Source organism: Cyanistes caeruleus, chromosome 3 (assembly GCF_971803275.1).
Source record: "Cyanistes caeruleus chromosome 3, bCyaCae1.hap1.1, whole genome shotgun sequence".
Taxonomy (NCBI): domain Eukaryota; kingdom Metazoa; phylum Chordata; class Aves; order Passeriformes; family Paridae; genus Cyanistes; species Cyanistes caeruleus.
The window spans coordinates 10,754,246-10,781,370 of NC_141703.1; the positions used below are offsets into that span (position 1 = coordinate 10,754,246).

Here is a 27,125-nt window from a genome sequence, read left to right on the forward strand (position 1 = left end):
AGACTTAGGGACATGGTTTAGAGGTGGCTTTGGAAGCTTTGGGTTAAGGCTTTAACTTGATGATCTCAGGGGTCTTTTCCAACCTAAATGATTCTGTGATTCCTTTGTTAAACAACCCTGTGGAGAGACATAATGAAGTCTATGGGCTTTTGGATGATTTAAATGCCAACTTGTTCTGTTTTTTTGAGGAGATTTCACTTTGGATTTTTTTCCCCTCCTTCTATGCTTCGACTCCAGCTTTCAGGTTATTGCATAGAGAAATAAAAAATGGAGAAGGTGTTATGGTTTTGGGGATATTTTGAACTGTAAGAGAATATTTACTCAGTAGAAAGGAGACGTGTTTTGTCACAGTCTTCAAGAAAAGCTAGTTTCCATTCAGATATGTATGCAATGATTTCAGATATATCCATGTGTTATTTTCATCTAAACAATGAATAGTGCTCTGATGACTTGGTCACCTCACAGTGATAGTAGAAATAGATTCAAAATTATGTTCTTGACCAGTATTTTACAAGCAGTTTTATCACTTTTTGTGCGTATCTTAAGGGTCAAGAGGAAGTATGCAGCTGAAAATTTTGCTTTCTCTCTCTGTATTGCCAAGTTAAATGGACCAAATATTATGTGAATATTTTCTTTTAAAAATTAAGAGTTGCTTACATTGTTTTGAACTGTTTTTTTCTTAAACCTGTTACTAATATCAGAATTGTGTGTCAGTGTAAAAAAAATGTGAAACCTGCTTTTCCATGAACAAGTTTACTGAGACAACAGGCAGGCTAGCAGTACTAAAATTCCACTTTGCCTGTTGGTAACAGTTGCCAAAGGAAGTACTTCAGTCATAAAGGCAACATCTGCTAGCTTGTGTTTTGTTTTGCTTAAGTAGATTTGCAGCTGATTGCTGTGTGTTTACCCTTTGCCTTACTGTTGTGTTTTACAACACTGAGCTATAACCAGTACCTCTCTAGGTCCTTTAAGGGACAAGCTGGTGAATGTTGGATGGCTGCTTCCCTTTTTTACACCAGACACTTTTTAATTTTATTTTTGTTGTTGATACTGCAAAGGTACACTAAAAAGCACATAACATGTCACTTGGGAAAAAGCCAGACTGACTTGTAAACAGGCCTCTTCTCTTGTAGAACCATTGACTTTCCAAGAAATAGCCATATTATTTAAGCTAAAGCAATTAAAGAGAATGTGATCTCTATTGCTTGCATTAAGAAAAATAAATCTAACAGATGAAGTCTTCTCAAGAGGGAAAAAAGTGCAATGATAGAAGCAACCATTAGAAATTTGCTATATAAAAAAAATATTTGTTATAGTAGTATTATGTTACTCCTTTTGTTGAGGACACACATTTTTTGTGACTTACCATTAAAAAACATCAGTTGCTTGTATTTTCCTTTCCTGTGAATCAAATAAATGTGGATTATCATTAGCTTAAACATTAAGCTAAAAATGGACTTAGATCTTTCTTAAATGGAGTGTCTATTATGAAAATAATTGTATAACATACTCCAAGAATTGTTTAGGATTCCAAACCACCCCCATGTAATAGACATCTTCAGATATTCACATCACCCAACATTTCCTGTGGCCAAGCTCAAGGGAGCTCAGGCCACACAGGAGGTGTGGGGAGCTTTCACTGCTCAAGCGTTTTGGCTCCTGAGACAATATAGACAACACACCACAATCTAAACAAAAAAAGTAACTTTCTTTTCCCCACTACAAGGTATGAACAGTGAAAAATCAGTGTGAGGAGAGTCAAGGAGATGTGTTTCTAAACCTGTTTGAAAGACCTGAGGTACCAATTTCCATGTTTAACTAAGAGTAGTGTTAATTCTCGAATGCAGGCAGTTATATAAACACCTTGATTTTGCTCATCAGCTGGACAGTGTAAAATGTAAATGGCCAAACAAACTAAGGACATAAACAGTACAAAAGTGTGATGTGTATCTCCTTCATATGTAAATGCCTAACAAAAGAATAATTCTAAGTGTGAAAAATGTCATCACCTAGATTTAGTCCTTCAGCAGCAAACTATTCCTAATCAACTGCTGCTTGTTATAAAGATACAAATATTAGAATGTAACCTTTATCTGTACATTAATTTTGTAAGTGTAATTTTGTGACCTGCACTGAAAGAGCTCAATCATTCTGTTGGAGACAGATTTTCTTAATATACTGTACCTATCTTACCACTACTTTATGTTCCTTGTGGAAGTAATCACATTTGCTTTACAGTTGTATTGCATTCTGGGTGAGAAAAACTGCATTTACACAGCAGCAGCAGCTGCCAGAAGTGTGAATTTTGTTGAGTTATACTGAAGATTCATAGTTGGTTCCAGTATCTAGACTGTATCTAAGAGCCATCTCTGCAAAGCTTATTTGCTCTTTTTGGCTTGGATTGCTCAAGTCAAGCAGCAAAGAATTCACAATCTCCAAGCAAGCTCATCCTTTCCCTCTCCACTCTCCTGCTGTTTTGAAGCTTGGTTTGCATTCCTAAAATCTGTATAGAACCTGGGTATGAGCAGCTCCAAAAAATTCCCTGTGCAGGCACACTTTGTGGCCATGGGAATCTTGTTTACTTGAGAATTCTGTTTGCATATCTGTGCCTGCAGTTGTTGTCCTGGCTATAGAGCTCCATTCATGGGGGTGTGAGCAAGAAATCCTGCAAATGTGACTTTAGACAAAGATGAAAAATGTAACTTTCTAATATAAATTTATTTTTTCCCAAAAAAAATACTATGATAATTTTCATTTTTATCATCATTCTGTGGTGATTTGTATTCAATTTAATTTGGTCAGGCTCAAAGAAAGTAGATGTGAAGGAGACTACTTTACAACGAATATATAATGCTGAAGCTTGTTATTTGCAGCTGTTTAGCAATGGATTCTAATGTAAAATTGCAAAATCTGGTGGAAAATATTGTAATTGTAGGACAGTTATTTTGTTTTGTGAGAGATGTTGATAATACATCTATCTTTGTTGCCTATACTATTTAAAGAAGAAATTCTCAGTTTAGATGTTTGTGAGATGCAGCCTTTGAGAACTTCTCTTGGGATGAAATCTTGAAGAAGTATTTCTTCAGTAAAACTAGCCACACTAAATGAAAGTGAATCTCTGCAGCCTGAGGTATAACAGTTGAGATTATGTCAAGGACCAAATAATTTTATATGTCAACATGTTTATTCTGAAGAACTAATGTATCTCTGCTGACTATTATTTTGAATAAAACAGTCAAAGTTTTCAAAAAACATATAACATGGAACTATTCCGAAAAGTCTGAATTTTATTATATACAGTGTCCTCATGTCTTTTTTGTTAGAGAAGTGGGCATAAGAAGCCTTTCATTTTCATGAAACTAATTTCTCAGCAAAGCACTCCACACTTCTCAGAAGTTACTCCCCAGCAGAGTTAGAAAACTCTAAAGAAAAGCTCTATATTTACTGCTTGTTATGCAAAAATGTTAAACCTTTTGTCTTTAGAATATGGATGTCTTTAAAGTTACTTAGGAGTTGTTCTCCAACAAAAGATTTAAGTATCTTTTGCTTTCTTTGTTCCATTGTGTTTCCTTTATTTTAAATCCTCAGAAAAGGACTTTAAGAAGGGTCGGAATGGCAAAGTTTAGATGCTTTGATTTTAATTTGTTATGTTTTTTGGTTTATGTTTTACTTATATAATTTCTTAATATATCCATTTTTAAAAGCACACCTAAAACAGAATTTGGTACAGCAGGATTATTTTATGATAATAGATAAAAGAGCAGTAACATATTTGAAAGACATTCTACTAACTGCCTGCAATCTCAAGCAAATATTTAGGTATAAAATATAATATCAGTCTTACCAGCAGTGACATCAGTTAACAATGTTTTGCTATTTTTTCTTCTTAATATCCCTCAGAATGATGACATTTCATCACATATAAGAAAAAAATTGTAAAAAGAAGTAAATGAAGCTGCCAGATGAAGCTCATGTAATCAGGAGATCTAGAAAATCATCTTAGTTGCTTGTATTCTAGTTTTATCTTAGTGCTCCACTCAGCACTTTTTTATACAGTTCTGACATCAGATCCAAGATGTGAGTTCAATTGGTGTTAGTGAATGTTTTTGTTTAATTTTTGAGAGGATAGTCTTGGCTATGCTTTCCAAATGCTGGCAGGATGCACTGAAAAGGCAGTGCTACCCAGAATACTGTATGGTTCATCATTTCCACCTTTGTGAACATATTCCTGTGATTTTTGAGAAACTCTATGACAATTATAAAAAGGAAAGAGTTCTTGAGTTATTTCAGGAGAGACTAGCAGCAGTATTTGACAAAGGGATCTATGGGTCCTTGTGATTTCAGGGATGAGTTTCTTAAAAGTTTTAACATGAGTCTAAAGTAACTAAATTTTCTCACCACTTGAATATATCTACAGACCATAGACATATTCAAGTGGACTATATATAGTCTAGTACCTTTATCTCTTCCAGAAAGGCAATAGATTGTCTGTAGGTCTGCTAAGTCCTCCCACAGACAAGCAAAAATGACCTCACAGCAAAAAGTGTTGCTCTTTTTAAATGAAATGCCTGGCTTTTGTCTGTTCCACAAAGGATTTGCTCAGATTTCTAGACATCATGAATTCTGCTCATTGTTTTGGATTTTAAATCACAGAATATTCTGATACCCATAAAGATCATCGAGCCCAGCTCTTAAGTGAATGGCCCATACAGAGATGGAATCCATGACCTTGCTGTCACTAGCACAACTCTCTAACTATTTCCCAGTGTTAATGATTTAATTGTACACAATTTAAAAAAGGAGAATAGGACTGGTATCTTGCAGCAAGGCCACCAGTTTCCAACAGTGTGAGCAAGTTACCAACAGAAACCAAAGAGGAAATTTTTTTAGAATACCATTCCCTACTGCTCAGACACTTGCTATTTCTTTTTTTCTTTCCCTCATTCTTGGTTTTTATTTTGGTCTTGATTAAAACAAAATTCTGCTTCTTTGTTAATAATTACTGTGTGTTAATTTCTCTTTACACCTTTCTGGTGAAAATTAGGACAGTTCTGGTGTTAACTGGACAAAATCATTAAATAGTTTATGGAACAGAATTCTAGAGAGCAGTTTTGTGGCCAAACTTGAATCATAATGGAAGCTCAAAGTGGGTATATCAAAGAAATGCTCTATTTCAGAAATATTCCTCTTTTGCATATACAGGAGAAGAAGGAGGAGCAAGGTATGAAAGAAGAATAAGTTTGATATGTGAAGGAACAGAAATGTCAATTTTTGTTCCCATTCCATTAGAACATTAAGACAAATGTGTTGTTCTTTCTCTTAAAGGTGAGGTTTTTCTGAGGTAATTAGAAAATTTTAGTTTCTGTTTGAACAAGAACAGAAGCTAATGCTCTGTGCCCTGAAAGTCTAACCTTAAATATATTTCCTATTAGTCTGTAGATAAATTAACAAACTGTAGCACACTGATTATTGCTCTCATCCAAAGCTCATAGAACAAATTAATGTCTTTCCAGTCCACTCAATAGACTTCTTATCAGGCTTCATGTCCTTTAACACAAACTGAACAGAAATTAATAAAACTGATGGACTAGCAGAGTGTAAAGAAAAGGAATTTGACCTTAGTTGTCATGTTTTGTTTGCATTGTTTTTCTTGTGATAGCTTTTTCTTCTTTTCCCCCTGGTGTTTTCCCTGTATTTTGGTATTTCTTCAGCTGCTGTGCAGGCAGTTTAAGATTTCCCCTCGCTGGCTTGTCAGTCATGCTTGAAACTGAGGATAATTCAGTCTGCTATCAAATGCTTAGTCTCTCTTTGGAAGTTACCCCCAAATGTGTCAAGTTGACAACAGCAGTGCTTGCCTTTTTTTTGTGTGGATGTTGTTTAGCTATGACTGAAATTTCAGTTACATGCTTTCCTGTAAAGTCACAAAGAAATCAACAATTAATGAGTCTCCATTATTCCTGATAAGGATCATTGGTACAGGAGGCTGATGGTTGTGGCTCTTGCTGACCAAGGCAGAGATCTGGGGAAGTGGCAATACAGAGGGCAGATTGGAAAGCAGTACAATTATCTATATGCTGAATAATAATCTGAAAACTAATCTGAATAAATTTGCCATTTTGCTTTTCACACCTTTTTCCCAGTGGTTCATTACTGCACTTAACACCACCTTTTACCACTCCCTTGGAAAGGGCTCCTAATGCTCAGGGTTGAATATTATTTACATTAACTACATTATATACTCTCAATCTCAGTTTTGTTTTATTCAAGAGGTTTCTGTAACAAAACTTTGCATCCTTGATTTGCTTCCCAAATAGCAGCTTGTAAAAAGGTTATGATATACTTTATGGATTTCTTTTCATAAGCTGAAGTAAAGCTGAATCACCAGTTAAACTGATGAATGCATCAGTTATGTGTTCATTTCCATGACTAAGATTTGGAAAGTGGTTTGAGAACAGGTAGACATATGTTGCAGAAAAGAAATGCATCTCCTCAGATGTTGGATAAACTATTTGTAATATATAGAGGATACTTGAGTAAGCACAGGTACTTGAGGTACTTGCAGTGAGTACAAAATGACAGATCTCAATCTAAATCAAGTATCTTTTTAATGTAAATACCTGGTAACTATTTCAAAAATCATTAAAGAAGGAAGGAAACATTGCAGATCATGCACTATTTAAGAGAAAGATTGTCTCTTCATAGCAGAATAGTCAGACTTCCTCACTCCCAGACTTAGAGTTTTGGTGTATTTATGTCTCTCTCCACTCTGTTAAATGGTCCAGAATTGTTGTTTGAAGGGTTATGATTTCTTCTGCTAAGAATTTTTGTCTTTGAAATTCATCCAAAAAAGAACTGAGGTAGAACTATCAGAGATCATCCTGTTTCCTTTGAAGTCAGCTGAAGGTTAGCCATTCATCCTCAGTGGAGTCAGGATTTTCTCTGTAAGGCTTCTGTATCAAACACATACTGAAGTTCTGTTGAACTGAGAATGAGTTGAACACCATCTGAATTTGCTGAACTGGGCTCTGGAAATTCACTACTTAATTATTTATATTTGCATGATCCTGAGGAACAGAACTAGAGCTGTAGTTTCTTTCCATGTTATTGAACCTGCATAATAATAAATTATTTGTATTTCTCAGTATTTTTCATGTTGCAGTTCCTGATGTTTTACCATCTTTCTGCAGCAGATCTATTTTAATCAGATTATCTCCTTATAGTGGAGAACTTATTCTATATTTAGGTTTTCCATCAGAGTCTGAAACCTCCTGAAGAGTAAAAAATAAATGTATAAGGTACGGAGTGGTTCTTTGCAGCTAATATTTTTTATTGCATTGTATAAATATAAGAGGCAGTAGGCAGGCTGCCTTCTTTCCTTCTTACTCAGATGCTAACCAGTTTTGGTTACCAGCTGCTTCTGACCTGAATTTCACAGAGCTGCTTTGTTGGTTTTTTCTGGTTAGCATTTTATGCTTGTTAAAATATGTTGACAGAATACATGTTTTAAAATATACATGTTTTAAAATATATTGAGTCAGTCTGATCTGTCAGCATCTTTGTGTAATGTGAGTACTACTAGAGGCCCATGTTTTAGAGGGGAAAAAATAATGTGTGTGTTTATCTAAGTGTTTATTTAGTGTTACTTAATATGATGCATGGTACAATAAGAACTGTAAGTGCTGCCAGACAAGTTTTCCAGACTGGGAATTGAGGCCTCTTTCTCTTGCATGGTAGCAAATCACTTTTTTGCTAGGCCATGGAGTTCAGCCCTCAGAGGCTGATGCTCCAAATGAAAACTACACTAACACTTTAATAGTATCCTTTGTGAGCCCTAATTGATTTCATGTAATGCCATCAGTGCATTTCACAGTCTTATTAAATCTAGTTGTTTCTGCAGTAAGGCTAAGAAAACAAGTGCCTTTAGAATATCATTTCATAATCAGTTTTAATTATACTTCACTTTTTTAGAAAGCAAAGATTTTTATCATACTAAACTGCATCTAAGTAATTAATATGCTGTTTATTAAATGGTATTGTTGACTGCCTTGGAATTTTGAAAGAATGATAAGTTTTGGTATGCAAGAAAAAACTTAATTCTACGTATTATAGACCATGAAGTATGAAAAGACTTACAAAACAATAATCTTTTGCTTCTTTTGGTAGAATAAGAGACTAGTTTTGTCTGTTTGGTTTAACTTTTGGTTTTAGGATTTCTTCTTTTTCTGACTTCTCTCATCAATGGGAGTAACAGAATTGTTAAATAGTGTCTTATTTGGGCATTACTTGAATTATACAAGGATTAGACTGGAATCTGTTCTGTGGTTCAGGTAATTGAGGGAAGGAGAGCTTCCAGGTTGTTTGTTGTGTTGGATTTTGTTTTGGACTTTTTCTTTCTTTGGATTTTTTTTTTCTTATTTAGTGGTTGAAGATACCTCCTTGGAATTTTGATTGAGAGAAAAGCCCCTGGAGTGAATTAATCAGAATATTATTCTGTGTCTATAAATAATTTTTAATGATACCTCATATATCAATGATTGTTGAGTGTTGTTCAGATTCCCCTCCCTTTAACCTGGTAACAGTTATGATTTACTCTCTGGAAAATGATTTGCTTTAATGAAAATTTATCAGGAGATTAAAAATCACAAGTAAACATAAGCTGTTTTCAATAGCATAAAAGATAACCTGTAATTGATTGTAATTAGAAAAGAATCCGCTTAGTTTCAGTAATGATTGTTCTGTAGCTCACCGTGCACATGTTATAATGAACAGAGAGAAGATGTACACTTATTATAAATTCTTATATATTCTTAACCTATGCCAAGACAAGCTGGGAAAAAGAGACAAAAGTGATGGGGGCAAGAAGAGACTGTTAGAAAACATTCCCTTTAACTCTCTCTTTTTTATCCCATTAAGAGGCATTTTGGGAATCCCAAAAATGAATAGAGCATACAAAGAGACAGAAATTATTTTTTAGAAGTTTGATGATAAGTTTTCCTTCAGGGTAACACAGATCTTTTTGTGCTGATGTTGCCAGGTGCTTCATTAAAAAGGGGTTGTTTAAAGGTCCTATACAGAAGTCCATATATGTAATTTTGTTCCACAGGGAACAAATATTCCCCAGGAATATTTCCTTTGTTTTTAGCAACTCTTCTCAGTCTCATAAAAAATGGTATAGAATAGATGAGAGAATAATATCCAAGACTGATCTGAAATTTTATGAATAAATGAAGGGTTTGGTGCAGGTTGGTTTTTTTTCTCTTTTTGCAGTATCTATTGTGCTTTATAAAGAAATGTATGGGACAAACAATCTAAATCCAAAAATATGTCTTCAAATTGATTTAGTATTTTTAGTAGCAAAGAAAGCAGTTCAGAGGAAAATGCTGGGAAACAGATTGATGATTTTTGTTATTTTTATACAAGTCCTGGTTATTTCAAGGTCTGTGAGAGGTATAAGACTAGAAACAAGCCAGCCAATGAGTAGTGGCAAAAGAAATCATTTCTTCTCTTCTGCTGCATCCATTTTCCTAAGTACAGAAACACCAGAAACATATTTTCTTGTTTTGAAGAGTTTATAATATGAAAAGTGTTCGGGGAAAAATTACTTGCATCTTGCTTAGTAGAATGAGAAACTGTTCATTGAAGCTTTTCCCCCTTTGTCTCAACAGATTTTTAAGAAAAGACAAACTCTGAGCTTATCACTACAATCAAGAGATGTTTTAGAATGTTCTAATTTTTGTTTCTGAAGGAAGTGTTGTCATTTAGGAAACTGTGATTGCCAGGGAAAGAGCATGACTTTGTCCATGAAGAGATTCTGAGTTTCAATCAGAGCATGGGGAAATTGAGGGCTTTTGTTCTTTGTTCCTGTGGAAGGAAGGAGAATCAGCAGAGAGCTGCCTTTGTGTGTTTATTTTGGGCCAGCTGTTGCCCTCTCTTAATCTCTCTGTATGCCAAATTACATCTGGAATTTAAAATTATATCACTGGTTATTAGTTTGTTATAAATATGGATAGTGCAGCCAAGACAGAGATGCCCTTCAGCTTATTGGAAGACACCAAGTCAGCTCTCAGGCAGTAGATCAAGTTGCTGAGAAATTAATGTAAGGCAGAGAGAAGTGCTGCACTGTCGAGGTTTAATCCCAGAACCATCAACCGCTTGCTCACTTCCCCTACAGCGGGGAGAAAAATTGGAAAGAAAAGCTAAATCTCCTGGGTTGAGAAAAGAACAATTTAATACCTGAGGGAGATGGAGGAGGGGGGGGGGGGTGGAATTTTACTAAATATGCTATTAATATTATTATTAATATTGATCATAGCTATAAGGAAAGGGAGAGGGAGAAAGAGTAACAGAACCCAGAAGACCCAAGTGATGCACAATGCAATCTCTCACCACCTGCTGATACCCAGCCAATTCCCAAGCCAGTTTTGTACCAACACACCAAAGCTTTCCTGGTTCTGCATTCAGGATAATGAGGCATGTCAGCTACTGGTTTGGATGCTGAGGTTGTAGCTCTAAGTTTGGTTACAATTTGAGGCTTTCTAGCCATTTGCAACAAAATTATTTCACAAGTAGAGTTGCATACAGGTGAGAAATCTCCAGTACTGTAGGATCAACTTGGTTAAGGATAGTTTCCAACAAGCCAGACAAAATAGTGATAGTACTACATAAGTTTGCATATATAAAGATCACTCAAATATATATATATTTACACGTCCACATGCCAGTGATCTACAGCAGAAAAAACCTAGTACCTCTGTTCAGATGGTCAAACTAAAAGGCACATTTATGCAGAAGTGTTAATGGAAAAATCCCAAGTGTCCCTTACTGTGGTGATAAGCTAGTTGGCATCCAGAAAAAGACAGGAAAGCTGTACTTAAAATGAGGTCTCAACATAGTTCTCCCCACTGAATGTTGTATCAGGCATTCCAGGGTTAATCTGCACATTCATCACTTACTGGAATGTATTAAGAACATTAATTGGCACTGTAGAATATACAACCTAGATTCTGAAAGAAAGTTCCTCTAACCAGCAGTCCCAAAATTAATGAATATGACTTATTTTGAATTTGCATTTCAAAATTACATCAATAATAGTTATTTTAAGAATTTAATTTTCATATCTGTGACATCTGTGTTTCAGCTTTATCTAAGGTTAAATTATTCTGCCTCTTGGATAGGTTCTTTATCAGTCCAAGTTAAAGCAACTGAAGAACAGTTACCAGTGAGAGCTTAAAATTATTTAGTAGTAAAAATTAAATATTCTAATAAAGCTTTCCAATTGTTCTTTTTTCATATTGGTAGAAGGGATATAAACCTCATGAAAAAGGTGCAAACTTTTTTCAGCATTAACAGAAAGATGCATGTAGTTCAAATTCTCTGTGATAGTTGGCTGAATATAGGAAATTCAGGTAACTTTTTAAATTTTATTTTATTTTATTTTTTATTGCATGGAACTGTACTGTTAGAAAAGAGAAAATAAAATTATAGAGAGAGAACCACATGAACTATAGAAGTAAAACCATTTCCTGATGCTTTGTCAGCCAGTAGTCCAGGATATTTTATTTTATATCTCTGTGAGATAACTTTAGATCACCACAGTCTGCAGATGGAAGTGTGATTTAGTGATCTATTGAACACTGAATGATACAGAGTTTCTTTACTTCTACTGCTCTTAGAGAAATACCCGAGGAACAGAAATGTGTTAGTCTGTGCTCTGCACTTGCTACGTGTCCTGTTGTCTGAGCATCTCAAAGCATTTTACACACACTGACCCTCACAATGTATCTCGTACTGTGAACAACCATGGCAATTTGATGTACACAGATACTCATAAAATGTGAATCATTCATCCCAGATTATGTAGCAAACACTGCAGTTGAAGAAAAATCTGATATTCACACTTGCAGAGCCTCTACAAACGCTATATTCCTTGTGTCATATGGGATTGGGTAGTGCTGAATGAAGCACTTCTGTGATAATTTCAATCACAGAATCACAGGACAGTCTGAGAAGAAAATATAATTTTCCCCTCCTTTTCTTCATGACCATTTGTATATGTATATATATATATATGCATATACATATATATGAACATTTGTATCACTGTTTAAAAAATATTAGCTTTAAAAGTTCTCAGCATGACAGCAATGTCCTGCAACAGAGGCTGGTAACTTACTTTTTTCATGGAATTTTTTTTTTAAAATCCTTAAAAACATCCTCCTGGCAGTACAAATGTTCACACATTGCTTGACTCACTCCCTCTGACATGCCATCACTGTTCCCTCAACTCAAAGCCATCAGCTGACACGTGCTGAAAGGAGCATCATAACTTCTGTCCTGCAACAAAGCTCATACAACTAGAGTTGGTGAGTCCACTGTCACTGGTGCCACTGGTTCCTAAAAATCAAATTTACAGGGATGTTTGGGGACCAGCTTGCCTACTTCTAGACATAGAGAATAAAGCCTGTGTAAAATTAAAATTGTCTAAATTATAGGTGATTTACTGTTGTAGTCAGGAGAAGTAGCTTACTCTGACCTTGTTGATAAGTATAGGCAAGGGAGAAGAAACAGAAATCCAGAAATTCTGTGTCCATGTTTTATGGAGGGAGTGTAGTTTGCCTGTCCTCTGAGTGTCTAGATGAAAATGAGATTAATCCCATCTTGAATGGGATAATGTCTTGTTCAATATATATATTTCTTTAATCCCTATGATTCTGTGCAATTTAGCATATGCTGGATTTGATGCTCAGTTTTATTCTTCATGTTTAGTCCTTTTTTTCTCATTCTAACTTCATACTTTTGTAGTGAGAAAGCCAAGTAGAGTGAAGTTTATTGATGTGCTGCAGAACAGCCAATGTAGCTAAACATTTATTGCATGTTAGCTGCACCAAAATTTAAAACACAAAATCCTACATGTTTTCTGGTGGACATATTAGTATGCTTATAGATAAGAAACATATTTCTGTAGACTGAAAGAATTATGTGCCATAAGATTTCTGTGCATCATAGAAGTGCCAGAAGATTCTTCATGATAAATACTTCATTCTTTGCCCAGATCAATAAAATTATATATTTTTTCATGAAATCTGAGAGTTTCTCTAAAACACAAATTCTGACTTTGTGTAATCCTTCGAATTGCTCTCCCTTTAAATATCTTTTTCAAATGTGTGCTTATGGTCTTAGGTTTTTTTTTTAAATCTCACTGTGTATTTGCAGAATGTTATTGTTAGAGTATTGCTATGTATTTATAGGAATCCAGGTGTACAGTAGTTAAAAATGTGCCTTTCATGTAATGAAGGAATTGCATGAGAAAAAAATGGTTTATGTGATTCTGCAAAGGCTATTAACTACCATGCTGCACACTGTAAATTGAATTAGAATAATGCTATAAAGCAGATCTTGGAATTGTGCTCTGAAGAACTGGAAAAAAATACATTTAGTTCGTGCAATTGTATTCCATTTCCAAGTTGTGTTGAATAAATGTAATACTGGTTTTGAGCTAAAAGTAGTAAATAGGTCAATACAGCATTTTCCAGGTAAGATATTTTCTACATCTTATTATATTTTAATGTATATTGCTAGTATATTTAGGTGTAATTTCTATGTAATTATTCTTTAATTTAAAAAAACAACAACAAATTCTTTGCAGTTATTTTAAATTTGAAGGGTAGCCTTACCACAGGGCATGTTTATGCCCACGTAGAATCAAGCTGGGAAAGAGATCATGTTCACTGTTCTGCAGGTGAGTGTTTCCTACTGACAGCTCCCAGGGGACACATTCAGGCTAAGCAGTGCCATGATGTGGAGAGTTCCTGTAGGTGGCAACAGGTGCAACTGAGGTGAAAATCCAGTCCATTTTTAAGCTTTGAAAAAAAGTGATGGATGAGTTTGTAATAAGGCATTAAATAGCTTTCTTGGTTTTTGAGTGAAAAATAAGTTTTTTGGGTTTTTTTAACAAAATGGTTGGGAAAAGCAAATAAGATGTCAAGGGATTAAAAATATAATAGAAATATGGCAGTTCTTGTGACATTAGTCTTTCAGGGAGGATATTTTTTTCCTGTAATGGTTGTCCTTGATTGTACTCTGACTGACTTTTTCTGTTCTTTCTATCCTCTGCTGCAATTTAACTATATGCTTGTCAAAAATCATGTTAAGTCAGTGCCACTTGGTGAAACTTGTGGTATGTTGTTTTTTTTTTTTCTTTTCTCACTTCCCCTAGTGAAGTGGTGTTCAGGTTGATATAATTACTGACCAAGGTGTACAACCACTTCATGGCAGGAAACAGGATTAGAAAGAGAGACCAACACTTGGAAATTTCATGACCTCTGACTAATTACAGCATGAGAAATTATGTCTGCTAGAATCTGGTATCCTAGTCTCTCCCTAAACAACTAGGCAGGAAATCTATTGAGATATTTGAGGACCACCACAGATGTGTAGACCTAACATAGGTGTGCATCAAAATGCATTCATTCCACTTGAATTAATGCACATTAACAAATGACCTTACTAAGTATTTTCAGAGATTAAAAAATTATTTAAGTATCATGTTGATGTTAAATAAATATGTATGTAATGCAATAAGTAAGTAACCTTGACAGTTTTGTGTTAATAAACAAAGTCATACTTAGCTGCTTATGTTTCTAAATCCATATTTTGCTCAAGTTCAAAGCAAAAAAATCAGTGAATACATGACACCTACATTGCACATGAATGCTGATATTATACAGGTCTGCTTTCATGTTTTTGTCAGCACCAGAGTTGCTGAAATCTTTAGTGTTCTTTCCTAATCTGAGTTAGACCTTTCCCAAGGATAAGATAGCCTTTGTCTTTAAAAATTGTATTTTATCCTGTAACTATAGAGATCGTCCCTGTTATTTATTACATTCAAGTTGAAAATAAAATAATGAATTATAAATAAATAAATAAAAATTAACCACAAAGCTCCCCCCAAACTTTAGTGTTATAAGGGTTTAAGGTGTTGAACATATTCTCTAAATGTTTCAAGTCTTGAAAATTAATCATGAAATTTATCATATAATGCAGTGGTCAGGATCTATTTTGTGATTTTTGAAAATAAACAAGTATTTCTAGTGTAGTGTAAGAAAATAATCTTTTATTAAAACAAAAGGTTTATTTTTTAATTTTTTATTTTTTAAGTATCAGAATTACTTCTGATTTTCAATTGTGCATATTTTAGGCATAGTACTTTGAAAGAAGTGCTTTTGCTTAATTTTGTATCAGATGTATTCCACTTACTACTTCTCAGGTAAAAATATAGAAAAAGAATCCTACCTGCCTAACATACAGTACAAGTGCTGTAGCTAATGTATCAGCAAACTTGCCTTGACTGGTACTTGAAAAATATTTAGTGTGTCTTTGTTATGCTTTGATTTAATGATTAAGGTTTGTTTTCTTCCAAAGAGCGCTGTATTTGATTATTTGTACTTGTGCAGGGTGTGTGAACGTGAAGCAGCTCTGGAATCAGCCCTAAGAATGTTGCAGCAATTCTACCTGGATCTGGAAAAGTTCCTTGCTTGGCTTACAGAAGCTGAGACAACTGCAAATGTTCTGCAGGATGCTACACACAAAGAAAAAACACTAGAGGATGCCAAAATGGTTCGGGACCTCATGAAACAATGGCAGGTAAGCCAAGCACTTCAGTATTGAGGCATTTGACAAACATGAGAGTTTATCAACCATATCTGATATTTATAGAAGTTATATAATTTGCATCAAGTTTATTCTTTGTAGCTTAACTGAATTAGTTTTTCTCCATTACTTTCAAATACATGAGAAATGGTAATTTGGTAGTCTATTGTCAACACGCTCCATTGCGGTAATAAAAAGAGATAATGATGCAAATTTTCATAGTAAATGCCTGGACAGTTCCCATACAGATATTTTCCTCTGGGGGGAAAAAAATCTTAAAAAGAGATAATATTGTATTTAGTGTTCCAGAGAAGCCTGAGGAGAAAGAAAATTAATTAGTTGAGATGGTGCTGTGGAACTATGTTGCTATACTTGCATTGCGTTTTCTTCACTGCAGTTATTGAGAGTAGAACAGATATGTCTGCTTGAGGTCTTAAATTTCTTAAATATGAGATTGATTGGCTGTTTGGAAGGCAGGACCCTTTATTCCAGCCAGTATTGATAGAATCATATAAGAGTTTAGGTTGGAGAAAACCTTTAAGATTATCAAGTCAACCGTTAACCCAGAACTGCCATCACTGAACCATGTCCTCAAGTGCCACATCTACACATCTTTTAGTAGCTCCAGGGATGCTGACTCAGCCACTGCCCTGGGCAGCCTCTTCCAAAGCTCAGTGACCTTTTTAGTGAAGAAATTTCTTGTGTTCACTCATAGTGCATTATTTTGATGCTGACAGGAAGTTCAAAACTGGAGATTTAAGGAACTGGATATGGATACTCCATGCCTTAGTTTATTTATTGATGAAAAACATGCTGTGAAAAATTTAGTTATAAGTGATTAAAAAAAAAAAAAAGAGTACATTTATATAGCAGTTCAAGGATTTTTAGCTGTAAAATAAATTTATTTATTATGATGGTTAATATTTGCAGTAGTCATAACCCAGTACTCTGTATCCAGTCTTCATTGTGAAAGCTTTTTGTTCAATCAAGTGGAGTTCCCTGATAGTGGTGCAAGTATTGTCTATCTATTTGCTAAAAATAGGTAATGGAGCACAAGTTTATCAATAGAACAATTTTATGGTGCCAGCTAAATGATCAGGAAAGAGAGTGTGGCTTTTCATTCTGTTTCTCAGGTATTGCTGCATTGATTCTTTCAGGCTTCACACCCTGCTTGTGGGAGTTCTCTCTCACAATTCACTTTGATGGATAAAGATGAAAAGCAAGAACATGACATAAATGTGTAGTTTGCACACAGTTTATGCATATAAAAGATTCAGACAAAAAGGAGCTTTACTAAGTCTCAGAAGTCTCAGAAGTATGTATTTATGTGCTTTGTGGAAAGGGGTTATTGCTCACTAATCCATACAATCAGCTGCATAAAACATAAATAGTGATAAGCTTTTTTTTTAACTCTCTATTTTGGGTCAGAAATATACTTACCCTACATAACACATCAGGCAATGACTGTATTCCATGAAACTCACTGTGTAAATTGTACCTGTATCAAAACAGAAATATTCAAATACAGTCCATGTCCTCAATATGGTTTGTTATCATCCCGTATGTGTAGTAACACTGCAAGCCCTACCCCAGCACAGGAAAAATCCTAAATGTTTTCACTCAGGATTAGGAGTTTCCAATTTACTGGTTTGTTGTTTTTTTTCTCTGACATGGAGTCTTTTTTTTTTTTTTTCTCTCACCAATGGGCTGAATTCATATTTTACCTCCTAGGAGGTAAATTAAAATGGTGCTTTCTGATTAAGGATCAGTGTCTCATGGGTCTTTGGAAAGAAACTCTGACTCCCTGGGTTTATTGGAATGCATAGAATTTATGGTCAAGTATAACAAGTGGATTTAGATCTGCAGTCTCTGTCTTGCTCTTTATGCAATTCCATAGGATTGGATAATGTAAAAATAGTCATTAGGACTCTTCACATGTTACAATTCTGTTTAATCTGATATTTTTATCCACTACATGTAAACCAGTATTTTGATAAATAATTTTCTACACAAATAATGAAAAACCTAAGTTTCTGAGTTCAGTAGTAGCCTTGTATCCTTGTCACTACAGATGTTTATCTTACTTCTAGTGATCCATCGGTTTTCTGCTTTACACTCTCAAACTTTATCTTATTTCTTTAAATAATTAGAAGAATAATGACTTGATGTACAGAAATTTTTTGTATAGCAGCAGTTGCTTGTCTAGGAAAATCTCATGTTTTAGGCATTTGTTTTCCTTTTCATGTTCAGAAAACATTAACTCAATTGTCACTAATAAAGATTAATCTTTCCTTAGTAGTTAGCAGTTCATTCAGTAGCAGAAGGAGAAAGGTGAGACATATAATTTCACATTCTAATTACCTGATGATGTAATTATATTAAAATGGTGCATTATAAACACCCTGTTTGTTTGTACAAGCATGTATTTGCATGCATCATTTGTCTGAACTGACAGCAGTGTAATAGTTGAGGTGATTCACACAGAATACTTTCTGGAAAATTTTCAAGGATACAAAACTCCAAGGAGTTGTGTAATTATGTGCTGCTGTTTTTTTCTTCTAGTTGAAACACATCATGTGTCCTCATGAGGCCTGGTTTGTTAACTAACCATATGAGAGAGATGAAAATTAATTTCACTTTCTGCTTTCATACTTCCTGTGATACGAACTCTCAGCTGTGTTAATTACAATCGTGGGTCGGTTTGCATGACACCAGGCCTGCTGGTGACAGATGGGTTACACCTGTCCCAAAGGGGGAAAAGGATTTTTGCACAGGAGTTATCAGGGTTTAGTGAAAGGTAAACTGGATTTGAAGGGAGAAGAAATAAAACCAGGCTCACTTGAGATAAGCCTGGGGACAGCATGGTTGGGAGATGGTGTGCTAGTGAGGTCCTTTGGTCTGACAGCTCAGTGGAGGCTGGGGCTGGAGATCCACGTGGCTACAAAGAAACAAGAGTTATTGATGAGTTAGACACTGTGAAGGCACCTGAGAATGGTTGTACGGGAATTAGGGGTTCTCCCTGCAGAAAGGTGGGGTGATCAATAGCTCAAAGTCCACCTGCACCAGTGCACACAGCAGGAACAACCAGCAGCAGGAGCTGGAACCCAATGGGCAGCTGGAAAACCATGGCACAGTTTCCATCACAGAGATATGGTAGGATGATTTGCATGCCTGGACTGTGCAGTGGATGGCCATAAATTCCTCAGAAGACATAGGATGGGAAGGAGAGGTGGTCAAAAAGCCCTGTATGGAAGGGAATGTTTTGACTGTCTAGAGCTTGATGCTAGTGCCAACAGGATTGAGTGTTTATGGTTAAAAATCAGAGGAAGGCAGATATTCTTGTGGGAGTCTGTTATTGACCTCCCACCAGGATGAAGAGGAAGATAAAATATTCTGTAAGCAAGTGGGTGAAGTCTCACAGTCACTAGTCCTTTTTCTCATGGGAAGCTTCAGCTTACCAGATGTCCTCTGGAAATGCAGAAACACAGCAGAGAAGAAGCAGTCTAGGAGGTTCCTGGATTGTCTGGAAGAGAACTTCCACAGCATTCTCCTTGAGAAACCAACTGCTCATGGCTTGCATGGGTGTGCTCTTTGCTGGGTGAAAAGTGGCTGTGGGGCTGGGCCCAGGGAGTGGTGGGGAGTGGAGCCACATCCAGCTGGGGACAGACACCAGGGATGTTCTCAGGGCTCAGCTTTGGGGCCAGTCCTGTTTTCTGAGGAGAGACTGAGGGAGCTGGGGGAATTTCACTTGTAGAAAAGGAGACTTTTCAGCTGAAAGGAGGTTTTAGCAAGGTGGGAGTTGGTCTCTTCTAAGAGGCCTCAAGTTGTGCCTGGGCATGCTTAGATTTGGTATTAGGAGAAATTCTCTCAAGTTGTCAAATGTTGGAACAAGCACTGGCTTCCCATGAAAGTAGCTGAGTCACAATCCCTGGATCCCGTGTCACGTAGGGACACAGTTTAGTAGTGAAATTGATGGTGTTAGGTTAATGGTTGGTCTTGATTCTTTTTGAGGTTTTTTCCAGCCTTAAGAATTCTATGATTGTATTAAGTACTTTTCTGGTCTGTCTTTTTTTGCACTAATTGTATGTGACACTTTATGCAGCTTATGTGATATTAGATCCAATTTTGAAGCTAGTGTGGATTTATCCTGTTCCTTTATGAATGCAATCAGTTAATATTAAGCCTGTAGATGAATATAATCACAGACTTTTTTCACTGAAATCTGACGATGAATACTGCATGTGACACCTAGGTAAACAGTAACTAGAGAATGCTTTTGTACTCTATAGGCAGCTTAAAAAATGTTTCTGAAATGATCTATGATGACTGACAAATTATTGGTAGCATACACCTGACTAAAACTATGCCAGAATATGATAAATGAAGCAAAGTTAATACTTTGGCATGAAATACACAGCAGATTTATTTTTATTGCCACCTTCATGCTCACTTAGCCTATAACCTAAGTAGTTTTCCATTAGAGGCAGGAGTTTTGCTGCTCATAATATAAAAAATACGCAGTGCCTAAAGTTGTAACTCAGAATATACAGTATGGGCAGTACCCTTATTTTCTCACACTGATGTTTTTATCTAAAACAAGGGACATGAGCAGCAGGAAAGGCAGTCTTGTCTCTTCTATTCCTATCAATACTTCAAAGGTGCTCACTTGTTTGTAAGGTATCCAGACAGCTGTTTTTTACAGTAGTAAAAAGCTGAGGTAGATAACATATTCCTGACACTTCTCAATTATTTATCAGGATAGGGTGTTTGAGAGATAAAACATTGTTTTCAAATTATTTCAAATATAATTTATATATAATTGTCCAGCACAGTTCATTTTGTGACATCATCTATGGATTAGATGATGAATATCACTAAAATTGAAGAGAGAACGTTTCTGTAATATTCTTTCTCATTTCAATTGATTTTACTAAAACATATTAATTAATTTTCAAGTATTTCCATTCTCTGTTCTGAAACGTCTTGTCATTCTCTATTCTAAGACACTTATTCAGTCACTTCTGCTTACAATTTTTCCCTGAAAACTTTAAAATTAATATATAATCTTCTTCCCTTACCATTTCTTAAAAAAAAAGTTTAATTCTGCATTTTTGGCTTTTATACTAACTTGTTGCCAATTCTAAAATAAAATCTGTTCTGTAGTACCTGGAATGGAATAGCAGCTGTCAGTGCCATCTTATTCCACTGAGTAATGGAAGAGAAATTCCAAAATCTTGAGTTTTAAAAGAAGTGCTCTTACAACCTAATCTAAGAAAGGCTAGATAGCATCTCAGAGTGAATCTTTTCCTTAGACTGGATTTTTTAAAATATTGGTTAATATTACTTTCAAAACACATGGTCACGAATTTTTGAGTATTGTAATTAGCAGTCACAAGGAAGGGGATTAATGTTCTTTTGTTGTTAACAGCAAGTATCAAATACTGAATACTTTCACAGGAGATTCAGGTGCTGAATCTCAGTGGGGATGACAATAATACAACTGTTCTTCTGAGATGGATATCAAAGAGAAGTAGTCAGAAATCAGCAATAAACCAGATAGGTAGATGTCACCAGTTTTTGTCAAGTATTTTGTTTCAGTTTGTTTAGTCTGGATGGTCTGTATCATAAAAACAGAAATGTCTCATAAAAACAGAAATGTACTGCTGCAGCAGCTTGCCTGTGAGTTGATGCATCCATGTGCATTCTGCATTCCCTGTTTCTGAATTTAGAAGAAAAAACCCTTATCAGCACTAATTTTCTTTTGTGAGGTAAAAGGCTTGTTTTATCAAGATATCAAGTACTCTGGTACTTGAATGAGATGTAAGTACTCTTAAAACTTATTCTCATGAAAATAAACAGCTCTCAATTTTCAGGAATCTCACATACAAAGTAGGTGTTTCCAAATAAGAATACACATTTCTTCTTTTAATTTCTTGTTTACATATATTCTCACAATCATGGTAGAAGAAAAGTCCCATTTTTCAAATGTGCTAAATAACCTAGTATATTCTCACTTGGTTGATTTATGTATTTCATCTTAAAAGTTTATTGAACACACCAGAGGCATGGTTCTAATTTTTTATTTGTAGATCAGCATTCAAACCTTACCAGCTTTAAACACAGATTTTCAAACACAGATTAGATGGGAAAAGCTTTTGTAGCATGAGGTATGAGATTGTGTTCTGTTGAGTAAGATTATTAGTGGAAAGCATGGAAAAATCACAAGTGGAAATGGAATAGAAGGGATAAGATGGTTTGCTATTATTCTGAGCAAGTTCCAACTCCTGCATTTTCTCCTGACCTTATCATTTCTATAGGATGTCTCATCACTCTTTGCGTAGGCTTTTCTAAAACAGGCTTTCCCACATTCAAAGAAGGGGAGGGATGGACTTTCTAATCACCCTGCTAAATGTATGTCCTATTTCACTGTAGGCCATCAATTAGAAGTGACAGGAATTAAACTGAGTGGTTACCAGAACTTTGAAGACTTCTGCCATTCCATCTTTCCATGGCCATAAGTATTTACTAGCACAGTTTAATCTGCCAATTAGTTCTTCTGTTCACTTTGTATTGCTTATAGCACATTTATTTGAAAAGGGAATAATCAGTAAAAACTAGGTAAAAACTCAGTGGTAGCCTTTAATATATTCTGATGATGAGTTTAAAGGGGTATCTGTGCCTTATGCAATTATGCCTCCTACCAGACTGTTCAGACTTTGGTGAAAGCGCACATAATTTTTCATTTGTGAGAACAAATGTGTATTTTCCCAGGGCAGGTAAAAAGTAAAAATGATTGTATTGTGATTATAAACATGTTAATATAAAAGGGATAAATTTTACAGTGCATAACTGAGGAAAAGTATTAATTTTGGCTTAGGGCAGATATCTTCTTGAATATGTAAGAAATCAGTGACCTACAAAGAATACAAATAAGGAATAAAATAAAAGTACAAGCCATTTTCAGAGAAAAGTTATATGGGCTTGGTGAAAGGTTTTTAGACAGTACTGAGAAAAAATAGTTGTCTTCTAAGAAATGACTCCAAAGTTTCCTTTCTATGAGTATACAGCTGCCATATCACAGGTTTTCTGCATGTGAATATACACTTTTTCACAATACTAGCTGTTCTGTATATGCACTGTGCAGCACTTGTTTACTGTAGCAACTCCCACTATCTAAACTGACAATGTTTGGCAAAAGTAACTTTTCTGTACCAAGTGTCCCATTTTATTTTCTGTCAGAAGTTTAGACTTTCTTTCTTTCAACTGTTGACAAGAATTTGAATCTCTTCTGTCAGCACAAAGTTCCACATGTTCATTTATCCTTTCATGTCACATTTTTTATTTGAATCTTTTTTTTTCATTGGATTCCATTTAATTTTGTAGGTCTTCTCTCTTGAGTGGATGATTTCATTTTGTTTATGTTCACCCCATAAACTGCCATTTATCCCACATACGAATCAAAATACTATTTTTTTGCCTATTAGTAAAGAATTATTATGTCAGTCTGTTTTGCAATTATTCCAGTGGGTTCATCACCTATCACTGAAAACATTAGCAACTTTCTGAAGGTGACATTTGTCCTTTGTTGTGGCAGTGCTGTATTAAATTGTTAGGAGATTGTAAACTGGTATTCAGGATTTTCCATTTGGTTAAAATGCATGTTTGAGAATTCAGAAAATCCAGCTGTAAGTTATAGTAACTTATCATAGTTTTACTGTATTTTGTCTCAGTAAATATAACTAGATTTAAGCTTAATTTCTCTGAAATTGTTATTAAATAATTGCATTTTCAGAGGCCAAATAATGTAATGAAAAGATATAGCTCCTTAGTACTCTTTCTAGGATTTATAATTGCTATTTTTGTGTTGTCAGTTCTCCGATTTTATGTATATTTCAGTAGGGGGGAGGTCAGCTGATGTTATGATGGCTACCAAGTACCCTAATATAGCACTGTTGAGCTGTTTCTCATGAGATTGAGGGACATTATTTAGAGTTTATCACACTGGAAATCAGATATAAAATATTAGAAATTATATAGGTTCTTCTTTTATACATAATGTATTTATCTATACATTCTATTATCCTTCTTATATATTCTCATGTGGGTTTAGGCTTATACAGATTGTTGCAATCCTCTCAACAGATAACCTGTTCACCTTGTGGGCAATGTGGTTTTTTTCAGATATGTGAATTTTCTTTAGGTGAAGTTAGCAGGATGTAAACACTGGTGCAAGCAGACACAAGCTCTGCTGTTTGTACCCAGGAATCAGTTTAATGCACTGACTAACCAGATTACAGGAATGCAGTACTGTCCTCCCTCCAGTGTTTTGTCTGTCTAAAAATTATTTAAAGGCCAGGTAACCAGTTTGTTGTGTATCTGCCACCTGTTCTTACTGGAATTCTTGCTGCAGGTGATGTAGAGTCGACTTCTGCACCTACTTCTAAGTGTTAATGGTGTGTGAGCTGTTTAAGTTCCTGGTAAGAGCTGCTGCAATCTAGAAAGGTATGCAGCTGGCCAAATGCAGTTATCCCATTTTCTTCACCTCCCTAGAAATGTAAGAACATCTGTGTTTGTGCCTCCTCACATAACAGAGAAATGTCCAAGAGCTGTTTCTGAGTGTGTTTTGCTGCAGGAGATTTTGCCACTGAGCTCAGCTTGGTTGCAGTTCCTTGTCTTCCCAGTTCTGCACAGACAAGGATAAGAGAGAAGCGCTTCCAGAGGGCAGTTTAGTCCCGCTAAGCTGGGGCTGTTTTCCTCCTGGAGAAACATATTCCTCTTGTCTGGCTTAGAGAGAGCCTAGGAGAATTAGCTAAATAACTCACTGACTCTACCTACCTAAACTTGGTGTAAAATGTGTGTGCTCTCTCTCTCTCTCGAGTGTGTGAATGTGGGGGTTTTGTGGGTTTTTCTCATTTCATTTGGTGGTCTTTTGCAGGTTAAAGAGTTTATAGTTCCATGTAGGTCCTACCACTCTGTAGCCTTGTACATGATGCAATCACCCATGAGGCAATAGAAGAGAAACAAGATGTAAACTCAGAATGCTGAGATCACTTTTCCCCAAACTTATGATGATGAATTTAGTCATAGATAAATATGAAGATAATGTGAAAATATATCTAGAAAATTTCTTGTGCCATACCACTCCAGGTCTTAAGCTGTGTCTTCTGCTGACCCTCCTGCCCACACAAATGTCTCCTAAGTGTTGAAGCAGTGATATTAGTTAGGGTTTTTTTCTCTGAATCTGAGAAATGTTTATACCTGATGGTTCTGGCTTGTCTTCCCTCTGTTGTCACCAGTTGGGAAAATGTTAACGCTTTCTCTCCTTTGTGTTCCTTTTCCACAGAAAATGCGTTGAGTGCCTGCAATAACAGCAGTTTTTCATGTTTACCCTTCTGTGAGTAATAACTCTTCTGAATCAGAACAGAGGTGGAAGAGGATGTAGAAATGGCAGGAGAGATCAGAAATTTATCTGTCTATTTGTGCCCCAGTAAATTAGCAGCTTTCCACTGACCAGATTACACACCTAAAACAGAACACAGTATTTATGAACAATTGTAGCAGAGAATATAATACATTGCTTATCATCTTGTTGTTTAGGTTGGAATTAGTATTATGCCCTAAGAGTCACCAGAAGTGTTGGTATGAGAGTGAAAATGTCTGGACTCAAATTAGAATTAATATCTTCATCTCTGTATTCTCTGTGTAGTTGAAAAGATAATACAAAACCAAAAGAAGCCATAGGCACCAAGAAGCATGCATATTAATAAGTTCTGAAGATTAACATTTTTATTTTCCTTTTTTGTATATTTTTTCTATGTTAGAAGTCTTCACAGCTTATAGCAACTTGATTGAAAAAAAAAAGTGGCAGTCAAAATGAATTTATATCAGGTTACACTGATAATTTGTTGTGAAATAAATGAATTAACCTTAAAAAGAGACTGTGCAATTTCATTTTATTAATGCCAGAATATTTATTTCTGGTATTTGAAACAGATATTACAGTTTTTAGGCAAACTTTGCCAATGGAGGAAATGTGAGCACCAACTAGTAACTAAGCAGATTAAAGATGTAAATTGTATTCTCCCCAGAAATATCATACATTGTCTACTATATTAAACCTACCTAATTTTAATTTCTACCTCGTCTGCTAGATTGGACACAATTTTAATGACTTTTTTTTTTTTTTGCAACTACTTCATAGTTCAACAAAAAAGAATAGCAAGACACTTTCTAGAGGACTAAGTACAAAACCTAGAAGACTGAGTCACTTAATTTCATTGTTGAACTTCAAAGGTCTTTTGCTGGGAAAAGCTTACAGTTGTCCTGCTATTTTTTTGTACTGGTTATATCAAAGTCTATTTCCCTGATCTACAAATGAAGTGGCAAATCCTTTCTTTCCAGAACCTGGGAACCTGCTGGAAGCTTTGAGATCAAAGCTATGAAATAAACCTGTTCTCACTTATGTTACACCTATTACAGTCACAACAGTGCATTAGCCTGAACGGATCGTCTCTTTTTCTTTTTAACTGTGATATTGTAATTCTATGCCTCATGAGTAAGAGTTGCAGCAGTGTTTAAATCCCAGCTTGTTGGTTTCCTTAAAAAAAAAAAAGAAAAGTAGTCATTTTATTTTAACCTTTGATTTGTGAGACTATGGAGGGTTAGCACAGCCTGAAAAATGCTGCCAAAAAAAAGTGATTTCTGCAAGGGGAGCTCTAAGTGACAGCCTGTTGTTTGGTTATCTTGTGCTTGCTGTTAGATATTGAGCACACAGTTTTACACCCAAGTGTTGCAGGGCTCACACTGCCTCAGGTGAATCCAGCATTGTTCCCAGTTTTAATCCAGCTCTGTGATCAGGGCACACAACCAGAAATGCTGCATGGTGTCCTTGGAGCAAACTTGCAGCTGCAGCTCCACAGGCACAAATTCCTTGCCCTAAACCTAATCCTGGGAGTCTCAAGTCCTGTTGGTAACAAAAGGAATTTTACAGATTGTCAACACCTGTGACTGACCCAAGATAGAGTCACCCAGGTTTTTGAGTGAGATAGAGGAAAAGGAGAGGAAATTATGGGTATTTTTAAATTATTTCATTCATTTTATTTCAATTTTGAGGCTACTTTGCTAATTTAAATGTTTTTATGGGTTTATGTCTAAGGTCTTTACAACACAAGGCTCGAGGTTGACATTTCCACATCAGATAAGGGCAGATATTTAGAATATATGCTAATATAAATCAAACTTGCTTTATTTTTTTCTCGATTTCTATGTTCTTATGTAGTTTCTTCTTTTTCATTGTCATGTAATTTTCACTGCATGTGTCAATAACTGGGAACAAATAGAGACAAGATGGACCTGACAGAAATAAAAAAAAAATTATTTTGTGAGTTTAGTTAAGAAACTTTGTAGAGATCTGTCTTTATTAGCATGCAGTTTTGCTGATGATTTCTCTGTTTTCATTATGGCTTATAGCACTGTAA

The 27,125-nt window shown here is 35.4% G+C and overlaps 1 protein-coding gene across 24 annotated transcripts in view; it reads left to right on the forward strand.

The window, feature by feature from the left end:
* DMD (dystrophin) overlaps window positions 1-27,125 on the forward strand; it is a 1,136,032-nt gene that overhangs the window by 884,049 nt on the left and 224,858 nt on the right. For all 24 annotated transcript variants that reach the window (XM_086879790.1, XM_086879801.1, XM_086879781.1 and 21 more), the window contains one exon: window positions 15,453-15,642. In XM_086879790.1, coding sequence (XP_086735916.1) covers window positions 15,453-15,642 — 190 coding nt within the window. The remainder of the gene's footprint in view (window positions 1-15,452; window positions 15,643-27,125) is intronic.